Below are 21,689 nucleotides of genomic sequence, written 5' to 3'. Positions count from 1 at the left end.
TTCTTTAAAAAAAATAATTTGAAGTATAGTTGATTTACAATGTTGTTAACTTCTGCTGTACAGCAAAGTGACTTAGATAGATATATATATATTCTTTTCCATATTCTTTTCCATCATGGTTTATCACAGGATATTGAATATAGTTCCCTGTGCTCTACAGTAGGACCTGGAAAAACCGTCTTAGTGAGGGAATTCTTAATGTCTTTGCTAATTCCCTCCTCATAGAATTTCACATCATAGCCTCTTTAGGAGAAAGAAATAGAGGAGCTTAACACCACCTGTAAAACACGCTTTCGCAAGCACAAATGGGATTAAAGAGTAACCCTGCTTAGCGTTCCCTGACCCACTGGATACTCAGGAGGAGAGGAGGAGGGGAGAGTTCTTCAGAGGCTCTGAGACCCCATGGGGAGGGTTCAGACCATCTTTCCTTAGACCTGCCCCGTGAAGGAGGCCAGAGTCAGCCCACTGCCCTGAGGTGCTCCCTGGAGAAAGATGGGAAACGCAGATGACACACTGCCACCCCTGCAACTCAGCAATTCCCGGGGAAGGAGAGTAGCCGGGAGGGGCTTCCAGAAGCGGGGAGGCCCCTGCAGCCAGGGTCAGAGGCTGCTCCCTTTTTGTGCCTCCTCCGCCCACACTCACTGTCCCTCCGGGAAGCACAGAAGATTCCTGGACAGACCTGCTCAGGGTGGTGCCCTCTGGCTTTTCTGGAATGTTCTGCTCCTGGCTGCATGTTTAGACCTTGGCTGTAGGATACCACCCAGCCTACTGATCACCCAGGCAGAATGCCCGGACATTTAGGGTAGCCTAAAGGGCATGAAATTACAGTTTCTCTTCCGAATGGAAGTAGAGATGTTTAAGCATTTCCCGTGGACAGGCAGTGATATCTCTCTGCACTTAAGGCAACTCAGCAGGCGGTCCACCCCCAGTTTAAATTCGGACTCTCCCCCTTGCTAGCTGTGTGATCTGGGGTGATCTGTCTCGCCTTGGTCTCTCCAGACATATGGGGGGGCTTTACCTTTTTCTTCAGTTCCTGACTGTAACGGTCACATCTGATCACATAACCCCCCTTAGCCTGTAGAATCAAATCCCAACTTTGTGACGAGACCCAAAGATCTATTATCTTCCTTCAAGGTCCATCCTCTGTGGGTCTTACACACCTTCAGATGTGTTACCATTCGTCCAAGTTTGATTGAGTCATGCCAGGCCCTGCTTCTGTTATAACCCTTGCATATTGTATTACATGTAGTGGGTTGGTTTGGGGGTTTTGTTTAATTCTTTCTTCCCCACAAGCAGCATCAGAAGCGGGCAGTTATGGTCTCATGGTTCAGCGCAGAGGGTCTAGAGTCAGACCGCCTGAGTTTGAAGCCCAGCTATGGCGCGTAATAGCTGTGTGACCTTTCCTGTAGGGATAATGTTAACAATAGTACTTGCTTCATAAGGTTGTCGAGGAGATTAACTGCAATGACGTGTATATTACCGAACACCTGACTAGATGCCGGGCACCGTTCTAAGGCTTTACCTGTTCTAAGGCCTCTAATCCTCACAACACGTGGATGAGATACTGTTTTTTCGTTGAGAGGTTCATTTAACTTGCCTGAGACCCCATAGATGGTGAATGGCTTCTGAATCAGGGCTCTGAACCCCGTGGCGTGGGGCAGGTGAACCATGTGTAGTTGTGGCTGCTTCGCCGTGAGCTCCTTCAGGTCGGGGACTGTGGCTTCCCGTCGTGGACCCTCACACCTTGCACACCGCCCAGCACACGCTGGTTGCTCCATAAATACCGCCCGGCATCCAGGGGAAACATCTATGGGAAGGCAGCCTAGAAACTACAAGTTGTCGGAACTCTGATAGCATCACAAAGAATCTCGCCCCCAACACACTGCTGCTTCCTTCAGAGCAGCTCCGTCCCAGCTAGAATCAGTTAGAATCAATGATTCCTGGGCCTCCCCTCCCCCTCAGATCACTTAAGCCCCACCCCTTTAGGGTGGGACTCAGGTGGCAGTGGCTTCTTTGACTTCCCAGGTGGTCCTCACATGCCGCCAGGGCTGGTTATTGCTAACGTAGAACATCCCAGCCGAGGTTTCTGCACAGACCTCCTGCTTCCCATTCTAGAACCTCCCGTGTGGAGGAACGCATTTTTAGAGCACAGTGGAGAGTCCTTGATTTCACTGTTGCTGTTGGTGCACCAGGAGGGCACTTCTTCAATCAAGTAGTTCGAAAAGTCAGCCTAGAATGTATCTTGTAAGAGATGCTCAAAGACACTACAGTTGGCCCTCCCTATCCGTGGTGCTGCATCCGCCGATTCAACCAGCCATGGGTCGTAAATATAGTACATGATCCTGGTTGTTGACTCCACAGATGCGGAACCCACGGATCCGTAGGACCGACTAAGGGACTTGAGCATCCACAGATTTTGGTCTCCTCAGGGGGTCCTGGAACTGATCCCCTGCAGACACAGAGGGCCAACTGTAGTCAGTGTATGCAGCAAACGCAGCATTAGGTTCAATCTCCAGGGACCCACATGGGGCAAATTGGTCCTCCTGATCTAAGGTATCACCACAGCCCACCTCACACGCATTAGAGTGGGTTTAATTTTTGCTTTTGCTCTGTTTCATTTTTCCCTCCACTCTCTGACTAAGAAAGTGAAAGTCCTGAAGATGAAGTGCCAAGAGATCTTTCTCTGGCTCTGCTAAAACGGTCCTGAGGGATCGGGCTTGATGAGTTCTGACGGACGGATGAGTCAACCCGGATTGAGGCTCATCCCAGAGTAACTCAGCCCCGCCCCCAGTGAAGGCCAGGATGTCCCCCAGTGATGATGCCTCACAGGAGGTCCTCCCCAAGGAAGGCAACATGAGATGAGGATGTTGATGGAGGTGGGGGTGTGGAGGAGGAGTTGTAGAGAAAGTGGCAAAGAAATTAACAAGCATGAAGTAATAATCATACGTCAAAAACTGAATTACAGGGGCTTCCCTGGTGGTGCAGTGGTTAAGAATCCGCCTGCCAATGCAGGGGACACGGGTTTGATCCCTGGTCTGGGAAGATCCCACATGCCATGGAGCAACTAAGCCTGCGAGCCACAACTAGCGAGCCCGCGTGCCACAACTACTGAAGCCCATGGCCTAGAGCCCGTGCTCTGCAACAAGAGAAGCCACCACAATGAGAAGCCCGCGCGCCGCAACGAAGAGTGGCCCCCGCTCACCTCAACTAGAGAAAGCCCGCATGCAGCAACGAAGACCCAACGCAGCCAAAAATAAATAAATAAAATAAGAATAAAAATAAATTTAAAAATCTGAATTACATTTTACACATACTCTCTTATTTCATCTTCACAACATTCATAAGGTCAGTGGAATTACACCCATTTTACAGAAAAAGAGTGATTTCTCTGGGAAATTAAGCTCCTTGGCCATGACCCCACAGCAGTTTGTGAGCCATGGTCCAATCCAGGTCTGTGACTTCAAAGCCTTCCTTTTTCCTGACAATGATTCTGGGTTCTTAAGGCCGCAGTTAGAAGCCCAGGTCTCCAGAGGGCAGCCTGTGAAGTGGACCTCATCCAGAGGAGCGCTACTTGGGGACCAGAAGACTTTGGCCTGAAAACGCAGCAGAGACTGGAAGTGAGGGTCCCACCTCTCTCTCTGTGCCTCTTTGTCCAACTGAGAAGTGTCTTGTGGGAAGACTTAGGTCTGGAGTAATTTTTAAAAATCAGAAGTTACGATACTGAGCACACGTGTGCCGTACACACACATACACACTCTCTCTCTCTGGATGACATTGAACATGAACGTAGAGGGTCAGACTTTCCTTTTAGCCTCTTATGGAGGGTTCAGTGGCCGTGCTGGGGTTGCATTCATGGAGAGCCTCGTGCTGGCTCTGCGGGGGTGGGCACAGGTGAAACGGAGCAGTTGGAGGTTGGCTACATCTCCCAACTTCTCTGCACCGAGAACCAAGAACCCCGCGGCCAGGAGAGTCAGTACAAGACCAAGGATCTCTGCTCTCGGCCCAGGGCTCTTCCTCCTACACCCTGACTTCGGCGAAGCTCTGCGAGGGAATCCGTCTTATTTTCATTATTTTTTCCCCTGCTCATTGTAACGTTACTGCCATCTTGAATCCTTGACTTCTTCGATAGGAAGCCTTCAGAGAGGCCTGGCAAGGCAGCAGCACAGAACAAAATCTCTTTTGTGCCTGTGACCTGGGCCAGGGTCTGACCCTTTGTCGCACAAGTGGAGGAAAGGGGGACCAGGAGTGACAGCTCCCTCCCCAAAGGACACCCTGCGTAGCAACCGGTGACACCGCTGCCACGGGGTCACAGCCTGCAATGATTTCTCTCTGCAGACTGACACGCTATTAACAGTGTAAAGCGTACTGACCCGACTCTACAAAGGGAAATGGAGGGCCTTAAGAGAGAGAGTGGGTGAAGGGAGTCTGCAAAGGCCCCAGGTCAAGCCCCCCATCGCCTGGCGCAAGCACCAGCCACGCTCGGGCGGGGCGCGGAGGGTCTTCGGCGCTGCATGTGAATCATCTCCCTGCAAGTCTAACAATTCAGTGTCGCAGATGGCCCTGCCGGGCGCCCCGGATTTATTTTGATGAAATGATTTTTGACTGGAAGAGACAGGCAGGTGACGAGGGCAAAGGCTGGGGTGCACACCTTTGTCCTGGCTTTCCTTTATCCCCACTGACAGGCCCCCCCCCCACTTCCTCAGTTGGGGCTCACAGGATAACACACCGAGAGAAGACGTGAGCCCCCAGCCGGACCCTCCTGTGGAAGAGTGTCGCTGAACACGTACAGAGATCCCGGCAGCTGAGGGATGGCTCCCTGACGCCTCCTGAGGCAGACGTCCTTGCTGGCTTTGGAAGGCACTTGAGTCTGGTGGGACCTAGAACGAGGAGAGACGAGCTCACTCAAGGCCCGTGTGAAGACTGAGAAGGACCTGGACCTGGGAACGGAACTCAGGGGGAACACTGGTGTTTATCAGTATGAAGGCTTCCCTTGCTCCAGTCATTCCTCCACCTCACTCTTCACTGACTGATGGACGGATTCATCCATCCACTCATTCATTGATCAACCCGGGCCGTCACTGGACATTGACCATCTGGGTCAGGCTCTATGGAAACAAAGATACAGGCGATCCTGCTCCCCAGACATGGTCATTCTTGAGGAGGAATAGACTCTGAGCACAGATGCGTATGTCGTGGGACCAGAGCATCTGGGGAGGCTGATGGACCCTGTGTGCGTGACTCACGTGGCGCTGCTGGGGCAGCCAGGGTGGGAACCGGAGAGAGGGTGTGAGGTCAAGGCAGCTCTCTCCGCAGAGGGACTACGTGCAGGGTCTTGAATTAAAAAGGTAGTTGGGGGGACTTCCCTGGGGGTCCAGTGGTTAAGACTCTGCACTTCCACTGCAGAGGGCACAGGTTTGATCCCTGGTTGGGGAGCTAAGATCCCACATGCCACACCTAGCAGCCAAAGCAAAAAAGGTAGTTGGGGGCAGCAGAGAAAGAGGAAGGGGCCCAGAGGCCACAGGAGCAGATGTGCAGTGGAAGAGCCCGGCAGTAAGGGAAAGAACAGGGCCCCCAGACACAGGTGGAAGCTCCCTCCCACTCTCCCACCCACCCGCCTGGCTTGGGGGGTCTCCTCAGGGTGGGCTTGCAGACCTGCCCAAGAGGAGATGCAGATCCAGACCGTTCCCCACCTCCTGGCTGCCTGTACCAGCACCTCCACTCCATCCCGCCCGGGTCCGAGGGCACTTGACTCAGCTCACCTGGCTTTGCTTTTTCCCAGCGTGATGTTTCGGATGTTGCCTCTCGCCTTAACAGTCTGCAAGGAGGCCGGTGCACTTCGCCAGAATTGGGACTGACTGCCTATTTCTTCTGTGGCTTGGCTTCAGAATCAAGACAAGACGTCAGTGCCAAGCTGCCTAATGGCTGACGTGGGCATGTGTTAAGAACCTAATAAAATAGCGCCTCCAAAATTTCTGGCCAAATTCACTTATGTAAATACATCTAACATAAGGCCTCTCCCAGAATATCCCATCGGGCTTCAGGAGACAGCTTTAAAACCTGCTGCAAGCAGAGAGCGTGGTGCATAGGGGCTAAACTACGAAACGGTTCATGGGAGCTGCATTTCTGTCCTTCCCAGGGACCATGTTGAAGACATGCTGTCTGCTGTCCCTCACGTGTGGAACCAAACGATAAATTCCTTCTTGGATGTACTCCCAGGAAAAGGCTTGCCTGCGCGTGTTAACTCAGCCTGCTTCTTGGGTCCGTTGACAAAGACAGTGTAACGTAGTCAGCAACAGGAACTCGTTTATTTCATGTGTTTGAGCATCTTCAATGGACTGTCTTATTTCGTGTTTTAATCCCCCTATTATATACCATTTAAAATTTTGTAAGCCTCCTCCGAATCTTCTGGAAATGGGGGGCTGGGGGGGGTGAATGTAGGCAAATAATAAAATAATATTTTCTATCTGAGAATGAGGGTATTACAAGCGCACAATTTTTCTTTGGACCCCGCGGCACATCATCTGTTCTCATCCACTTAATTAGCACGGCACGTGGGAGGGGCTGCAGTGCTTTTTGCCTTGTTGTCTGACTTCAGTGAAATGGCTCTTCAGGAATAAATATTTCTCAGCCAAAAGTTGACCTCCCCTCCTTCGTTTCCTGGGACACCAGTGCCTGTGCACTTTCTCATCTCTCTCCCACCCCGGCGAGAGTGCCTTTTTAATTATATTGAAAATGACATCATCATCAGGCAGCGCGCACTGTCTCTCTCTAGCATGTACCTGCCAGCAATTTGCAAGAGCGATGGGGGAAGGGTCCGCAGGGAGGAGACTTGGGGAACTTCCAAACATCAGAAAGCCAGCGCCGTGTCTCCATACATCCCTGGAGCAGGAGAGAGACTTCTTTCTCTTCTGGCCAGTAAAACGTCGTTTTAACCCTAAAGAAGCAGGAGGCAGGGACCGAAATGAGAAAGTAAACCAGTCGAGTGAATGGAGGCGAGCATCAGTGAGCAGACACTGGGAGCAGAGACGGGGTGCTATTTAGGGCATGTCTACCCAAACAAGTTCACTTCCGAGGGAAGTCGTCTGCTTTCTGTTCTCCTGACTGCCTAGCGATGATTTATTCATGGTTCCTGGGATAAAGGATATGACAGTTCACTCAAAAGAGGATTTAGATTGCGATCAGAGCAGGTCCTTGTCAAAGTGATGAGAGGATAAGTCATTTGTATGGGGAGTCAGTTACTGACAGAAGGAGAAAAGGGGAATCTGCCTTTATTCAGCATCTTTCGTGCACCCGGTACTTTATAAATGATCATGTATTGACTCCTCACAGCAACCCATGAAGTAGATGTTATTGTCCCAGTGTTTCAAAGTGAAAATAAATGCTTTATTTATACATGGAATAGAATTGGGTTTCCAAGCCCTGTGGTCTGACTTCAAATCCACTGCCCCGATTGCATGAAAGGGGTGCTTACGTTTTAAGATCTATCACAGCATATATAGATGGATCAATCACAGCCATATATATATATATATATATATTTTTTTTTTTTTTTTTTTTTTTTTTAATGCCTCACAACTCCCCACTCTCCCCATCCTCATACTGGAAGGCAAGCTTTCTATTTCCGGTACGTGGGTGAGGAAGCCATATTCTTTGAACATCAGCCGTGCCCTTGGCAAAGGACAGTAGGTGCCACCCTTCTGTATATTACATGAAAGGTAGCAATCAGCCTACCTGTCCCGGAAAATGGCTCTACCCTAACCCTTCCTCTCTGCCCTATTGCCGTATCATCCCTTTACTAATGAAACTCCTAAGAGGTCCTAGCTACCGCTGACTACACAACTGATTGGAATGGTTGAGCCTTGCCTAAGATTCCGTGGCTTCCTGTGGACCACACAGAGCTAATTGCAAAACTCCGATGTCCTGCGCTCTGGGATGATGCCCTTCTTCACTCTTCCCTGAACATCAGGCAAAGGGAATAATTCAGTGTGCAATGTCGTGAAGACCTCAAGTTGGAATTGGTCTGGGTGCCATTTGTCCCACTGGAAAGGTGACCAGTTGGCCGGTTTGATCCTGGGGAACTTACTCCAGGATTCACCTCCCAGTGAATGTATGGGTGGTTTACATCCAAAAATAGTAATTTACTACTCACTGTAGAACAAGATAGGGTCATAACCCAGAATGCAGGGCAGGCTTTGAGTTAAAGAAAAAATAATAGAAGGTGTAGACACAACGACTGTGGACGATGAATTCCAAGACCCTTAGCATCCCCCGTATTTTCTTCAGGTGTCTCCGAATTGGGGCTGCAGACTTGTCAGCCTGACCTTGGTAAAGGCAAGTTGAGTACCGCACATCTTTTTGTGTTTTCGCTTCACTGAAACCGTTATCATTTCATGAATGCGGAGAGGCTGCCGAGGGGAGCCACCCTGGACGAGCAGTCCTTGTGACATTGCCCCGAGCAGGCTGGAGTCTGGGGGTTACTATGTTAATGAGCAGGCGCTCCCTAATGAACACCTGCCCGCCCGCCCGGAGTCCCAAGGGGAGCAGATCCTGAATAAAGCAGGCTCCCCAGCCAGCTGGCAGAAGCACTTTGCATTTCTGGAGGAGTAATAATTATGTGCTCCTGTCAAAGCCTTCCCATTGGGCATCATTCAAATGCATGGATGAGAAAGACTCGGCTTCCCAGACTGATTTCAACCCCAACTTTCCCCCATGCTGGGACCAGGGTGAATCTTAGCAAAATGTGGAAGAAACCATGTGGAAATAAGAGGATGAGAACAAGGGAATAAATTAGTATCATATAAAGAATAATACATAGGAATAGTACAAAGGGCGGGGACGAGCAACTGGGAAACAAGCAAGGTTAGTCCCTGATGCTGGGTTAAAGGGCAGAGTCTGTTGAAAGGAATACAGACACAACACATCTTTTCCTGGGTGTACAAGTAACTTTCCCAAAGTATATGTCACAGCCTCCTTCGTGGGTGCCTGGAGGTATGTGACCCCATTGAAACCCAGGGGCTCTTTTGCATCTGGGCATATGGCATCTGGACCCATCCTTCTCCATGGGGTACCACAATCTCTGCCTAGCAGCTCTGTGCTTCCAACCAGCCTTGAGAGGGCGTGTGGGTTTCATCCTCCCTGTGGTCAGCTTTCCTGCTAGGCTGGTGTAACAATCAAACAATGACCCTTCAGTCTATCCCCATCTACCAATTAAAAAAACCTGTGTGTCAGGCACAGTGCTCCGGGGGCCGGGCTACAGATATTGATCAAACCTGATCCCTGCCCTCCGGGAACATATTGTCTGGCAGAATTCTATTGCGATTAGAAAAAGCAGCTTCAGACCCCTCCTGTCTGTGCTGTTTGTGACTTGCTGGATCTGTACCCGGCATTTAAAACCAAAGCTTTAGAGTCAGTCCCAGACTCAAGCCCCTCGTCTGCCCTGTGCCCTTGGGGGGTTGTGACCTTGAGCACAGTAGCTGTTCTAAGCCCCAGTGTCCTCATCGGTACAACGTCGCAGGGTTGCTTTGCTTTGAAGATGAAATAAGATCGTATAAGTGAAGCATGGAGCCCAGAACCTGGCAGAGGGAGGCCTGTAGAATATGATGGTGCTGGGGCCAGAGGGGCAGCAGACGCAGGAGGGAAAGCTGGGGAGGAGCCAGGAAACCTGGACCTTAGCATAATGTGTGCAGTGACTGCTTTTTGCCTGCCAGGACCCACATGTGATTGACGCCCTTTGGTTTTCTTTCCTTCCTGTTTCAGATCGTTGCAGCCTTTTCTGAAACCGCCTACTTAAGTGGTCTAGCAAAGGACTGGTCAGGCGCTTGGGTCCCATCCCCACATGTACGGGTCACTAAGGTGACCTCCCTTGACCGTGGACCGGCTTCTCGACCCCTTGAACCTTAGTTTCCTGCCCTGTCAGTTAAGTGGGTTGGGTAACCAGTCTCTCTGGCTCTTTATATGATCCAGCGTCCCTAGGTGACTTATACCCACCTGACCGTTGAGTTAAATCTGCGGGTTACTAGCTGTGTGCCTTTGGCAAGTTACTGCTTTCTCTGTGCTTTGGCTCCTTCTGTATCCAATGGGGGTAATCCTGGCATCTGCCTGCTGGGTAAGGATTGACTCAGTTCTGCGCTGGGACAGAGGCTGCACCCAGTAAACGGAAACCGTTAGTATTGGCTGTGTCTGGAGCCAGCTTGGCTGAGATGCTCTGCTGCTGGTCCCTCCTGAGCCGGAGGTAAAGCATTCGTCTTCTGTCCACTAACGAGCTGGGGTTCTTACGGGATGGGGACCTCCCAGATGGAGAGATGCTCCCTCTGGCAGGACCCACTGAGCTTTACACGCCCCCCACCCCTGCCTATCCCAGGCGCCTGGGAGCCCAGAAGAGCAAATAACCCTACGTAAAGGAAGCAGTGCCCCGTTTGCCCCCAGCCACGGAACCCAGGGGCTGCTCAGACGCGGTAGGAAGGAAGCCAGCCTCCCCAGCTAATCAGCCGGAGCGTCAAGCGGGTGACGGGGAGGGGGAGCGCGGCCAGACCCGCGTCTGTGTGCGCGATGACCTCACGCTTTCTCTCGATCACCGGCGCCCCCTCCCCAGGACGAACGAACAGCCAATGAGCGCTCGGCTGCTTAATGCGGAGCCCCCAGGGGGAGGGGGAGGGGGAGGGGGGAAGGGAGGGCGGGAGCCAGGCTCCCAGCTGCTCTGGGAAACACAATAACAGGCAGGGCTTCAAAGAGGCCGCAGGCTCAGGCATCGTTGATTCCGAGCTGCCCGCCTTCACCCCCCTCTCTCCCTCTCGGTTTTCAGAAAGGCTGGAGAGAAAGGGCACGCTGACCACGCCTTCTTCCCCGCTCTCAGCACTGGAGTCTCTGCCACCTCCACTGACGCGGCCACTCCTCCGGGGCCGGGAATCGCCCTTTCCTGGGATGGGGCTGGCGGTGCCGTCGGAGCGGGAGGGTGTGGCCCAGCTGCGGAGCTGTCCCCGGCAGCCTGGCGGTCCCTGTGGGCCCTGCAGCCAGGAGCGATTGTCCAGATCAGCCTTGGGGAGGAGGGAGAGGTGAGAGGGTCAGTCTTTGGGCCGTGATTCCTCCCAGACCACAGATGGGAGCCGTGTGATGTTTTAATTTTTTTTAATGCAATTCAGAAGTGGCCATTCCATTGATTTTGAATCTGTGAGCTGCCCCCAAGGGAGTGGCGGATGACAAGAAAGGGCTTGAGGGGAGAAGTCACTGAGTTGAAGCCCACGCTGCCAGTGACTGACCCAGGGTCAGTTCTGATACAAAGGCTCCTCCACCTGGACTTGCGTATGTGGCCTCCTTGCCCAGAAAGTCAATGGCATTATAAAGAGAAAGTGCAAATACTAGAAAAGGGCTTTCTGCTGAGATCCCATTTTATGTCTCAAACAACCAGCAGATTTGGGGTTTCCTGCTATTAGGACCTGCCAGGTACTGCGGGGCTTCTGCCTGAGGGTGTGTATGCGTTTCCTGAGGCTGCCGTGACAAAGCACCACAAACTTGGGGGCTTAAAATAACAGAAACATATTCTCTCACAGTTCTGGAAGGCAGAAGTCAAAATCAAGCTGTCAGCAGAGCCAAGCTTCCTCTGGAAGCTTGAGGGGAAAATCCATTCTTAGCCTCTTCTGGCTTCTGGTGGTTGCCAGCCTTCCCTGACATGCAGCTTCATCGCTCCCATCTCTGCCTCTGTCTTCACACGGTCCTCTAGTGTGTGTCTGTCTCTGTCAGAACTCCCCCAGTCTCTCTCTCAGAAGGATCCATGTGATTGCGCTTGAGGTCCACCTGGATAGTGCAGGAGACGCTTCTCCTCTCAAGGATCATAATCACATTTTTGTAGTGGGAGGTCATGTTCACAGGCTCCAGCATTTAGGATGTGGACAGAACTTTTTGGGGGCAACCATCCAGCCCATTACAGGACACAGCAAGTCATGTCACAAAAAATTCACCACGAAGCCAAAACAGGAAAGCAACCCAGGTGTCCATTGGTGGATCAATAAGTAAACAAAATGTGGTTTATCCACACAGTGGAATATTACTCAGCCCTAAAAAGGAAGGAAATTCGGACACCTGCTACAATGTGAATGAACCGTGAGGATGTTATGCTAAATGAAATAAGCCAGTCACAAAAAGACAAACGCTGTATAATTGCACTTAGATGAGGTACCTGGAATAGTCAAATTCATAGGGAAAAAAAGCAGAATGGTGGTTGCCAGGGGCTGGAGGGAAGGGGAATGGGGAGTTGTTGTTTAATGGGTACAGAGTTTCTGTTTTGCAAGAGGAAATATTCTAGAGATTGGTTGCACAACAATGTGAATATACTTAACAATACTGAACTGTGTACTTAAAAGTGCTTAAGATGGTCAATTTTATGTTGTGTGTTTCACCATACTTGTAAAACTGTTTTAATTAAAATAAATTTATCACAACACAAGAGCATGCATGCCAAGCGCGAACCAAGTCCCTGTGGTAAATGCTATAGGAGTTCAGAGGAGAAAGAGACTGTTTGGAGGTAGGATGATCAGGGACGCCTTCCTGGAAGAAGTGGGCCTTGAGCAAGATGAAATTCAAATGGGCGGGGAGAGGATGTTGTGGGCAAAGTTTTGGAAATAGAAACGAGATTGGTGTTTTCTTCACTCTGATACAAATAGATTGGACAAAAATGAGTACTTTTGGAGGGAATCGGGCAAAAGTGAGGTTGGATAGGAACTAGATTCAAAGAGTGGCCTTAAATACCAGACTGACATATATAACTTGATACCATTTAGGAGATTATTATAATAATTCATAGGTGAGATAATGAGGGTCTGAAATAATAATGAACACATAGAACATTCGCTTTGTGCCAGACACTTGCTCTAAGCACCTTATGCAGGTCAATATTAATTCATTAAATCCTCATAGCAGCCCTGTGATGTGGCGTGGTCCTCATCCGCATTTTGCAGCCGAGGAAACTGAGGTACAGAGAGCTCAAGTGACTTGCCAGAGCTTATATAAGAAAGATGGCTATGTTAACTGACAGATTTAAGAGATCCAGGGGGGATCCAGAATGGTTGCAAAGTTTTTTAGAATGAGTGACTAGACCCTTGAGAAGGTTGGGAAGGTTTTGGAGAAGGAAGAAACTAAATTTGATAATAAGTTTAATGAATAAAGAATCAAATTCAGGGCAGGAGTTCGATTCATCAGTCTAGTTCATCACTTTATAGAGGGGAACACTGAGACTCTGAGAAGTTATACAGTTTGTCCAAGAGCATCTCTGTGGGATGGATCCATGTTAAGTGGAAAGTAGAATATGTGAGTGATAATAAAAATATTCTGTGGGAAACTGGAGAGGAGCTTGGGTACCACCTGGTCAGCTGATGGCTCTTCCCAGCCTGCCTGGACAGCTCACGAGTTCACTAGAAGGATCATCGGCCAAGGGATGTGCCCAGAGCACTGTACAGCCATACATTCGTGCGAAGTGTTCTTTTGATCATGACAATCCAATCATGTCCCACCTCGGAAGGCAGCATAGACGGGGCCCGTTCCAGAACCCTGTACATGCTGGTATGTGCACGGCTTCCCACTGGAACAGTTCAGAGCCCTTGGGAACTTAGATCTGTGTGGTAGAGTCAGACGTTTATAAAGAGATTCTATTTGTCAGATATAAGGAGGAATAAAAGCTTAGAAGGACACATTGGAAAAAGAATCTGAGATAGAAAAAGAAAATAAGAAAAGCTATTGAGTGAACAAAGTTCATTACAGGCTGAGAGAAAGTCAGTCTTTTTTTTTTTTTTTTTTTAACGTCTTTATTGGAGTATAATTGCTTTACAATGGTGTGTTAGTTTCTACTTTATAACAAAGTGAATCAGCTGTACATATACATACATCCCCATATCTCCTCCCTCTTGCGTCTCCCTCCCTCCCACCCTCCCTATCCCACCCCTCTAGGTGGTCACAAACCACCTAGCTGATCTCCGTCGTGACCTCGGAGGGCCAGGATGGCACCAATGACCCAGCACAGGCTGTTTCTAACCCAAGACGCGCAGGGCTTGCCTTGCTCACATCGGCACTGAGGCCCCGGCCCGGTTTGTCCTGTAGAACTTGACTGGGCTACCGGCTGCCTTTCTGCCCTCACTCCCAGCCCGATCCTGCAAAGCTCCACAAATGTTTACAACAAAGTAATTGGCAGATTGTAATCAGCAGATTCTGTAAACATCCCTTCAAAGTACATAACAGCATAAAGCTTTCTACCCAGCAACGTTCGCCAAATGAGTTTAAGAAATGTAGTTCATTAGTCACCATCGCGTCAAGGTGGGATATTGTCTTAGTTTGCAAGATCAGGAAATCACAGGCTGATGCCTTAAATGGTTTTAAACCTACCATACAGGGAATTAAAGTTTTGGTGCCTGAACCAATCAGGATAGATTAGGTTATGCTGTGATGACAAACAACCGCCAATGTCAAGGTTACTTAACAACGAGGTTTATTTCTCACTCATGCTACACGTCCATCAGGGGGATGGGAGAGTTCTCTGTCATTGATGGAGCAGCTACTTGCTGGGGCATTGCGAGTCATCATGACAGCGGAAGAAAGAGTGTGCCTTTTAATGGGACTTGAGATTCAGGAGTTCTAACCTCAACATCTTCTGGCATCTGTTACCTCCCCCTTCAATGCCTTTATTTCCCCATGTATATATTGTGGGTAATTAATGTAGGCTTTTCTTTATTGAGGGTGGTGCTTAGGATCTATAATTACTGTTGTATGAAGTAATGGGACTAACCTTTTTTTATTTTTTTTATTTGTTTATTTATTTTATTTTATTTTATTTTTTTATAAATTTATTTATTTATTTTTGTCTGTGTTGGGTCTTGGTTGCTGTGTGCGGGCTTTCTCTAGTTGTGGAGAGCGGGGGCCACTCTTCATTGCAGTTTACGGGCTTCTCATTGCAGTGGCTTCTCTTGTTGCAGAGCCTGGGCTCCAGGCACGCGGGCTTCAGTAGTTGTGGCACACGGGCTCAGTAGTTGTGGTTCGCAGGCTCTAGAGCGCAGGCTCAGTAGTTGTTGCTCACGGGCCCAGCTGCTCCGCGGCATGTGGGATCCTCCCAGACCAGGGGTCGAACCCGTGTCCCCTGAATCGGCAGGCGGATTCCCAACCACTATGCCACCAGGCAAGCCCACCTTTTTTAATTTTTTGACCAAAGATATGCATCCAAACGGATCCTATCCTTGAAAAGAGTTAGGCTGAGATGATAAAGTTTATTTGAGGGATGCTGCTATTGCTCAGATCCTTTTAGCTGCGTTCAGTGTATGCGTCCCCAAGAAAATTTGGTTTTTTACTGTAGAAATTCCAATGTAAAAAAGGATTGCGGTGACAGGCTAAATCATAGGGATGTGTCACCATGGAGAAACCAAAAGTCAGTGTCAACAAGGCTCCTAAGGTGACATCCACTATTCTGGTGAATTTTTCAGCATGTCAAGTCAGTTCCCTAGCTCTGCAGTGCAGAAACCCGATTGTTCATCCTCGGGGGAAGACTCACATTAACCAAGTTCAAAGTACCTGATGTATAAATCAGTACTGATGTAGAAAATGTCAGTGTTTTGGTTTCAAGTGAGCAATATAACCCTCACCCAGATAGGGCCCTCAGGGCTCATGATCCTTGACCTCTCACCCAGAAGGTAGAGTCAGTAGAAGTGGGGTGGCAGAAGGGTAGTACATGTGACCTGTGAGGCCAGTCTGACTTCAGTTGGAAGCCTGGCTTTGCTGTGAGACAGCCTGCCTGATGTCTCCAAGTCTCAGCATCATCACTGGCAGGGGAATGACAGTCTCTTATTTAAGAAGATAATGCAGTCATGTAGGAGACTGCTCAGCAGCGTATGTAGGACAGGGCAATCACACCTCAATAAGTTCTTTGGGAGCTATGAGATTGGAGGAAGGGGAGTTAAATAGGTAATTTGAGTGTTTTAAATGACTGGCTAAGGTCATGCCTCCTCATGCCTCCATGTCTGCCAGAGAAGAAGCCTTACCGCTGGGACTCAAATATTTAAGGCCTATTGGCTAAGACTGCATTTGTTTCCCCAGCTCGTTTCCTTTTCCCAGACTCCCCTCCATCCCCCACCCCACACACACCGGTCATTCACCCAGCCCCTTCTATGGAACAATTACTATATTTAGTCATGTTATAGATATACTATTATTCCGACCCTAACAGTAATTCTTTTCTCTTTCTGGGTAAATTTATATATCGCTGGTCAATTCCATTGGGATGTTGTCTTTCAAGTTTAACTCTCAAAGAGAAGGAAATCTTATTCTGTCATTTCCAAGTTTAGGCTGGAAACCTCACCATCACCCCTAAGAGCCCACAAATAATGACTTTATAGTCATACCTCATTTTATAAAACCAGCTTGATCCAATGTGCTCCTCACCTCCGCCACCTCTGTCACCATTCAACAGACTGGACTTCACGTGACTTGTGAAAAAAATCAAGTCCATTCTGAGTACAAGAAGACTTATCACCAGTGAGGATGCTTTTATACATGTGATACAAGCTTCAAAGGCAAACCCCAAAGGTTATCAAAATGTTTAAAGAAATAGCAGATTATAGAAATGCTGTAACTGCTGTGAAAGGAACGCAGACATTTGGATGGATAAGTTACAGTTCATCACAGTGTAAAAATCAGCCATGTTACCTTACGTTTGGTCACAACCTCTACCTTAAATGCTTTGTATCTGGGCAGCCAGGTACCTTATGGGGATGGAGGTGATGCCAGCAACATGCCCTGCAGCATCCCACAGCGAACACAGTCTGAGGCTTCAAGAGCCCCCTCACCTTGGATTGATACCTTGCCATTTATCAGTGATGCTCTGAGATGTGCCCCGACTATTCCCCTTGCCTTCCCCTGTGGTATGTATGAAGGAGGGTCTTACATACAGTCTTGAATTCCCTAACGGTTACTTTTTCACTTTTTCACATTTTAGTGTGAATGGTAGTATAGAATATTAGATGACATTGATTTATCAAGATGGATTTTCCTGTTGATTTATTCATGTCTTCTAGGGGGAGGAAGCTCTGCCCTCGCTTCAAACCCACTCCCATCATTTCTGGCAGTTTTCATTGGTAAATTGATGGTGATTGAGGCCCGGAGGCTGCCATCCTGGGAGCTCAGGATGAGGCAGCAAAGAGGGAACCATCTGCTTTGGCTTTTTAAAATGAACCCTAGCTCTTACTCTATGCCCTGATGAAAGTTTAAGGTCCTGTTGACAAGTGCTATGTGCTGTGCATTTTTGTATCTCCTGTAGGATTGGCTAGTGCCCTATACATATTAGACAGTAAATGTTTGTTGAATTAAAAGGAAGTACACCCGTCTTAGTCTGCCTGGGCTGCCATTACAAAATACCACAGACTGGGGGGCTTAAACAAAAGACACTGATTTGGGGGACTTCCCTGGCTGTCCAGTGTTTAGGACTCCACGCTTCCTCTGCAGGGGACATGGGTTCAGTCTCTGGTCAGGAAACCAAGATCCCACGTGCTGCACAGTGCAACCAAAAAAAAAAAAAAAAAAAGAAGACACTGATTTTCTCACAGTTCTGGAGGCTGCAAGTTTGAGGTCTGGGTGCCAGCCTGGTCAGGCTCTATGAGGGCTCTCTTCCTGACTTGCAGATGGCAGCCTTCTCACTGTGTCCTCACCTGGTGGAGAGAAAGAGCAAGCAAGCTCTCTGGGATCTCTTCTTATAAGGGCACTAATCCCATCATGAGGGCCTGCCCGCATGACCTCATCTAACCCTAATTACCTCTCAAAGGCCCCATCACATTGGAGGTTAAGGCTTCAACACATGAATTTGGGAGGAGGGGACACAGTATAGTCCATAGTGGCACCAAAAAAAAGTGAAATAAGAAACTAAACTGTGATGTAACTCTCTCTCTTTTTTTTTTTTGCCACCTTCACCCATTTCACCCACCCGTACCCCCTCCTCTGGCAACCACCAGTTTGTTCTCTGTATCTATGAGGTATTTTTTAATTTTATTTTTTAGATTCCACGTATAAGTAAGACCATACAGTGTTTGTCTCTCTCTGTCTGACTTATTTCACTTAGCAAAGTACACTCAAGGTCTATCCGTGTTGTTGTGAATGATAAGATTTCCTTCTTTTTTATGGCTGAATAATATTCCATTGTGTATGTATACCACATTTTCTTTATCCATTCATCCATTGATGGACACTTGGATTGCGTCCATGTCTAGACTTTTGTAAACAGTGCTGCAGTGAGTATGGGGGTGCACTTCTTTTCAAGTTAGTGTTTGTTTTTCTTTTAATTTATGTATTTTATTTATTTTATTTTTGGCTGCATTGGGTCTTTGTTGCTCTGCGTGGGCTTTCTCTAGTTGCGGCGAGCGAGGGCTACTCTTCGTTGTGGTGCACGGGCTTCTCATTGCGGTGGCTTCTCTTGTTGCAGAGCACGGGCTCTAGGCACACAGACTTCAGTAGTTGTGGCTCGCGGGCTCTAGAGCGCAGGCTCAGTAGTTGTGGCTTGTGGGCTCTAGAGCACAGGCTCAGTAGTTGTGGCACACGCGCTTAGTTGCTCCGCAGCACGTAGGATCTTCCCAGACCAGGGCTCGAACCCGTGTCCCCTGCATTGGCAGGCGGATTCTTAACCACTGTGCCACCAGGGAAGCCCCCAAGTTAGTGTTTTTATTTCTTTTGGATAAATACCCAGAAATGGAATTGCTGGATCATATGGTAGTTCTAAAACAGTCATATAACTCTTGATTTATTGTCTTATCCACCCTCTTAATAGAGAAAAGCAACAGAGTAACGACCAGAACAGGAAATATACTCAGGAAGGGTATCCTAATGTGCATCAATGCACACACGTGTACACACACACACACACATTTTCTCTTCTCGAATCTGTTTCTGCTCTGAGCTTGGAGTATGCGTGGAACAGAACAGTCATCGTAAAGGCAGTGCATCGCAAATACCTGAACCGGGAGGCAATTTAGAAATAACTGTTCCCTTTTGGCCCTGTGTCTCCATCATCAGCCTTTCCCTCCTCCCTGACCTCTGAGCCTGGTGGTCTGTGGTCATCTCAACAGTGATAGACCAGAGTGATTGATGTATTGACAATACAAACAGCCGCAGTGATTTCACATCTAAGGCTCTGGCACACTCCTTTGGATTGGCAGAAAATTTTAGGAAAGAGTTCATGATAAAAACATTCTTGGGTAAAACTGTTCTCCTTTGGAAAGGCAAAGTTTCAGTTTATTCTTAAATACTATTCCCAAGGCCCTTTGGCCTTAATGTTAACATTTCTTGCAGGGAGGTACTTCTGTTGTTTGGATTTTAAATTATGGGAGCATATAGAGTGGTCGAGGGCAGCCTGTAGAGCCAGGACTCAAATCACAGCCCCAGCACTTACACAGAGGCGCTCAATCTTTGGGCACCTGTTTCCTCCCCATACAATGGAGTTAATAATAGAACCATCTCATAGGGTTGTGATGAGGGTTAAAGAAGCTGGTGTTTGTAAAGTGCTTGGAACAGGGCCTGGCACGTAGCAAATACTAAATAAGTGCATGTGAAATATATATATAATCATATTCTATGACATGTTAATTATAGTATTAATATAGTATTATATAACATATGTGTTATACAATATATATTTGATATACATCATAACATATATTTACTACATATATATGTGTACATATATATTTTTAATAAGACATCTTCCTGTCAATTCACTGTAAAATGTTCTCCTGTGTGGGGAAGGAAGCCACAGGGTTTGACAGCTGTGTTGGTGAACAAGTACCGTTTGCTGATAGAAGAAATTACCAGGATACAAGATCTCAGTCCATTGATGGCCCTGTCCTCATTGTCTACTCCTTTGGGTTTTATAAAAATCATTTGTATGGATGTTCTTGAGCTTTGGGACATTCCTTCCAAAAAATTATGTAAACCTGAGATTGCATGTTTTAGGAAGAGTAATCTCTCATCACTTACCCTTTTTCCATTTTGTTCTCCCTCCAGCCCAAGCTTTTGGCCAAGGAGCTGCTTGACCTCGTGGCATCTCACTTCAATCTGAAGGAGAAGGAATACTTTGGAATCGCCTTCACAGATGAGACGTAAGTGCCCCGTGTGCTTGGAGAACCTGAAGGGAAAATACAGAACCTGAAGTCGTACTATCTCAGCTGTCCACGGTGAAGGCAGCTGCAGGCCACTTGGGTCTTGTGGTTCAGGGTCAGTCCAAGTTCATCATCTGAATTTCAAAGGCCTTGTGATCATGCCTGGAACGGCCAAAGGATATAATTAGGGTGATGCTCATATTATGAAATTATGAGGTAAACCAGTTCTTATAATCAAGCCGGTACGTGTTCAGAACCGAAATGTTGATTTTTAAAAAAGTGGATTTGTCTGGGTTTGTTTTCTATTAGAGTTAAATGAAAACTTCTGGAAATGAAACATTTCTCTCCAGTGTTGGAATAACAATAACAGGAAGTCAATGCAATGATAAATTCAATATGAAAAGTATATGTGCAGTTTCACTGTCAACGCTGAAATAGAATATAAAATTCGAAAATTCAGATTGTTCATCTGTTGAAAAGTACATTTGCGTTCAGTGATCTTACCGTTTGGCTCTATACAGCGGTGTTTTGCAACACAAGGAAGGAATATCTTTACTAAAATTTCAATTTCCTTCTTAATAAACTGTTCGCAAAAGACTGCAGTGAACACCTGCACAGATTCCTGGATAAAAATAATCTGTTCTAAGCAAGTGTTTCACAGTTTTCTTTCCTCTGTGTGTACACATAACACACGCATGCACATACACTCCTCCAAATCCTCAGAGTTACAGAGGTGACTTCCTACAATACTAACAGATCAGGCTTCGGTTAGCGGCTGGACAAGGCAGCTCAGGGAGGCTATGCCCCATCAATCAGATGGAACCATCAAGGCAGGATGGGCTCAGAGCAAGGGCAGGGGGCATCCCCGTTGGTCAGTAGGAGAGATGACCAGGTGTATCTGCATGAGGACCCTCCGGGAGCTGCACGTGGACGGGGTGGCCGTAGCATTTATGATCTAAATCGGGACCCTGTGAGTAAAAGGGGGTGTAAATCGGTACTGTCGTGGGCAAACTGGACAGGTGATCACCCTCTAAGTTAGCAACCTTTCAGGTGGCGATGTGATCGGGGAGCAGCGTTAGGAGCAGAGTCACACCTGCCTCAAGAAAGCCAGGGTCCAGCGGTTAAGACTCCGCGCTTCCACTGCAGGGGGCGCTGGTTCGATCCCTGGTCAGGGAACTAAGATCCCACATGCCATGTGGTGCAGCCAAAAACAAATTAAATTAAAAAAAAAAAAAGAAAGCTGGAAGGAACAGGTTACGCCCTGGCCCTGGAGCCTCAGGGAACGGAGCCAGAAGGAAGGCCGGAGTGGTTGCTTCTGGTCTAGAAGGTTCTCTGTGCCTGCGGGTGGGATCCAGTAACTGGGTCTGTGAACCGGAGGGCTGGGATGGGAAGGAGCCGGCAGAGAAATTTGAAAACGTGCTTTAAGACAAACACGCGTCGAGAATAACTACTTCCGCAAACGCAGATGTTTTCTACCCTTTCTCCTGAGAATCACTGTAAACCCCCTCGATCGCCACTCAGACGTTTTTTCACTAATTAGAAAGAAACCACAGTTTCAATGCATCACATTGTTCACATTTC

General features: G+C 48.0%; 1 protein-coding gene and 1 long non-coding RNA gene across 10 annotated transcripts in view; one reads left to right on the top strand and one right to left on the bottom strand.

Moving 5' to 3' along the window:
• FRMD4A (FERM domain containing 4A) overlaps positions 1-21,689 on the top strand; it is a 474,860-nt gene that overhangs the window by 306,943 nt on the left and 146,228 nt on the right. For 8 of the 9 annotated variants that reach the window (XR_014242614.1, XR_014242615.1, XM_082385295.1 and 5 more), the window contains exon 3: positions 20,014-20,108. Coding sequence is in view for 7 of the 9 variants with exons in the window: in XM_082385295.1 (XP_082241421.1) it covers positions 20,014-20,108 (95 nt within the window). In the remaining 2 variants the exon portion in view is untranslated. Of the gene's footprint in view, positions 1-9,756; positions 9,853-20,013; positions 20,109-21,689 lie in introns of all 9 variants that reach the window. The other variant, XM_082385287.1, reaches the window with a different exon arrangement.
• LOC309625722 lies at positions 11,965-20,073 on the bottom strand. Its single transcript, XR_014242705.1, has 3 exons — positions 19,987-20,073; positions 17,569-17,672; positions 11,965-16,454 (listed from the first exon to the last, which is right to left on the bottom strand). It is a non-coding gene; the product is annotated as an uncharacterized lncRNA (long non-coding RNA).

The sequence above is a fragment of the Balaenoptera borealis genome (assembly GCF_965194805.1).
Source record: "Balaenoptera borealis genome assembly, chromosome: 3".
Lineage (NCBI taxonomy): Eukaryota > Metazoa > Chordata > Mammalia > Artiodactyla > Balaenopteridae > Balaenoptera > Balaenoptera borealis.
Note: the sequence above shows the minus strand (reverse complement) of the source record. Positions and strands in the feature narration are given on the sequence as shown.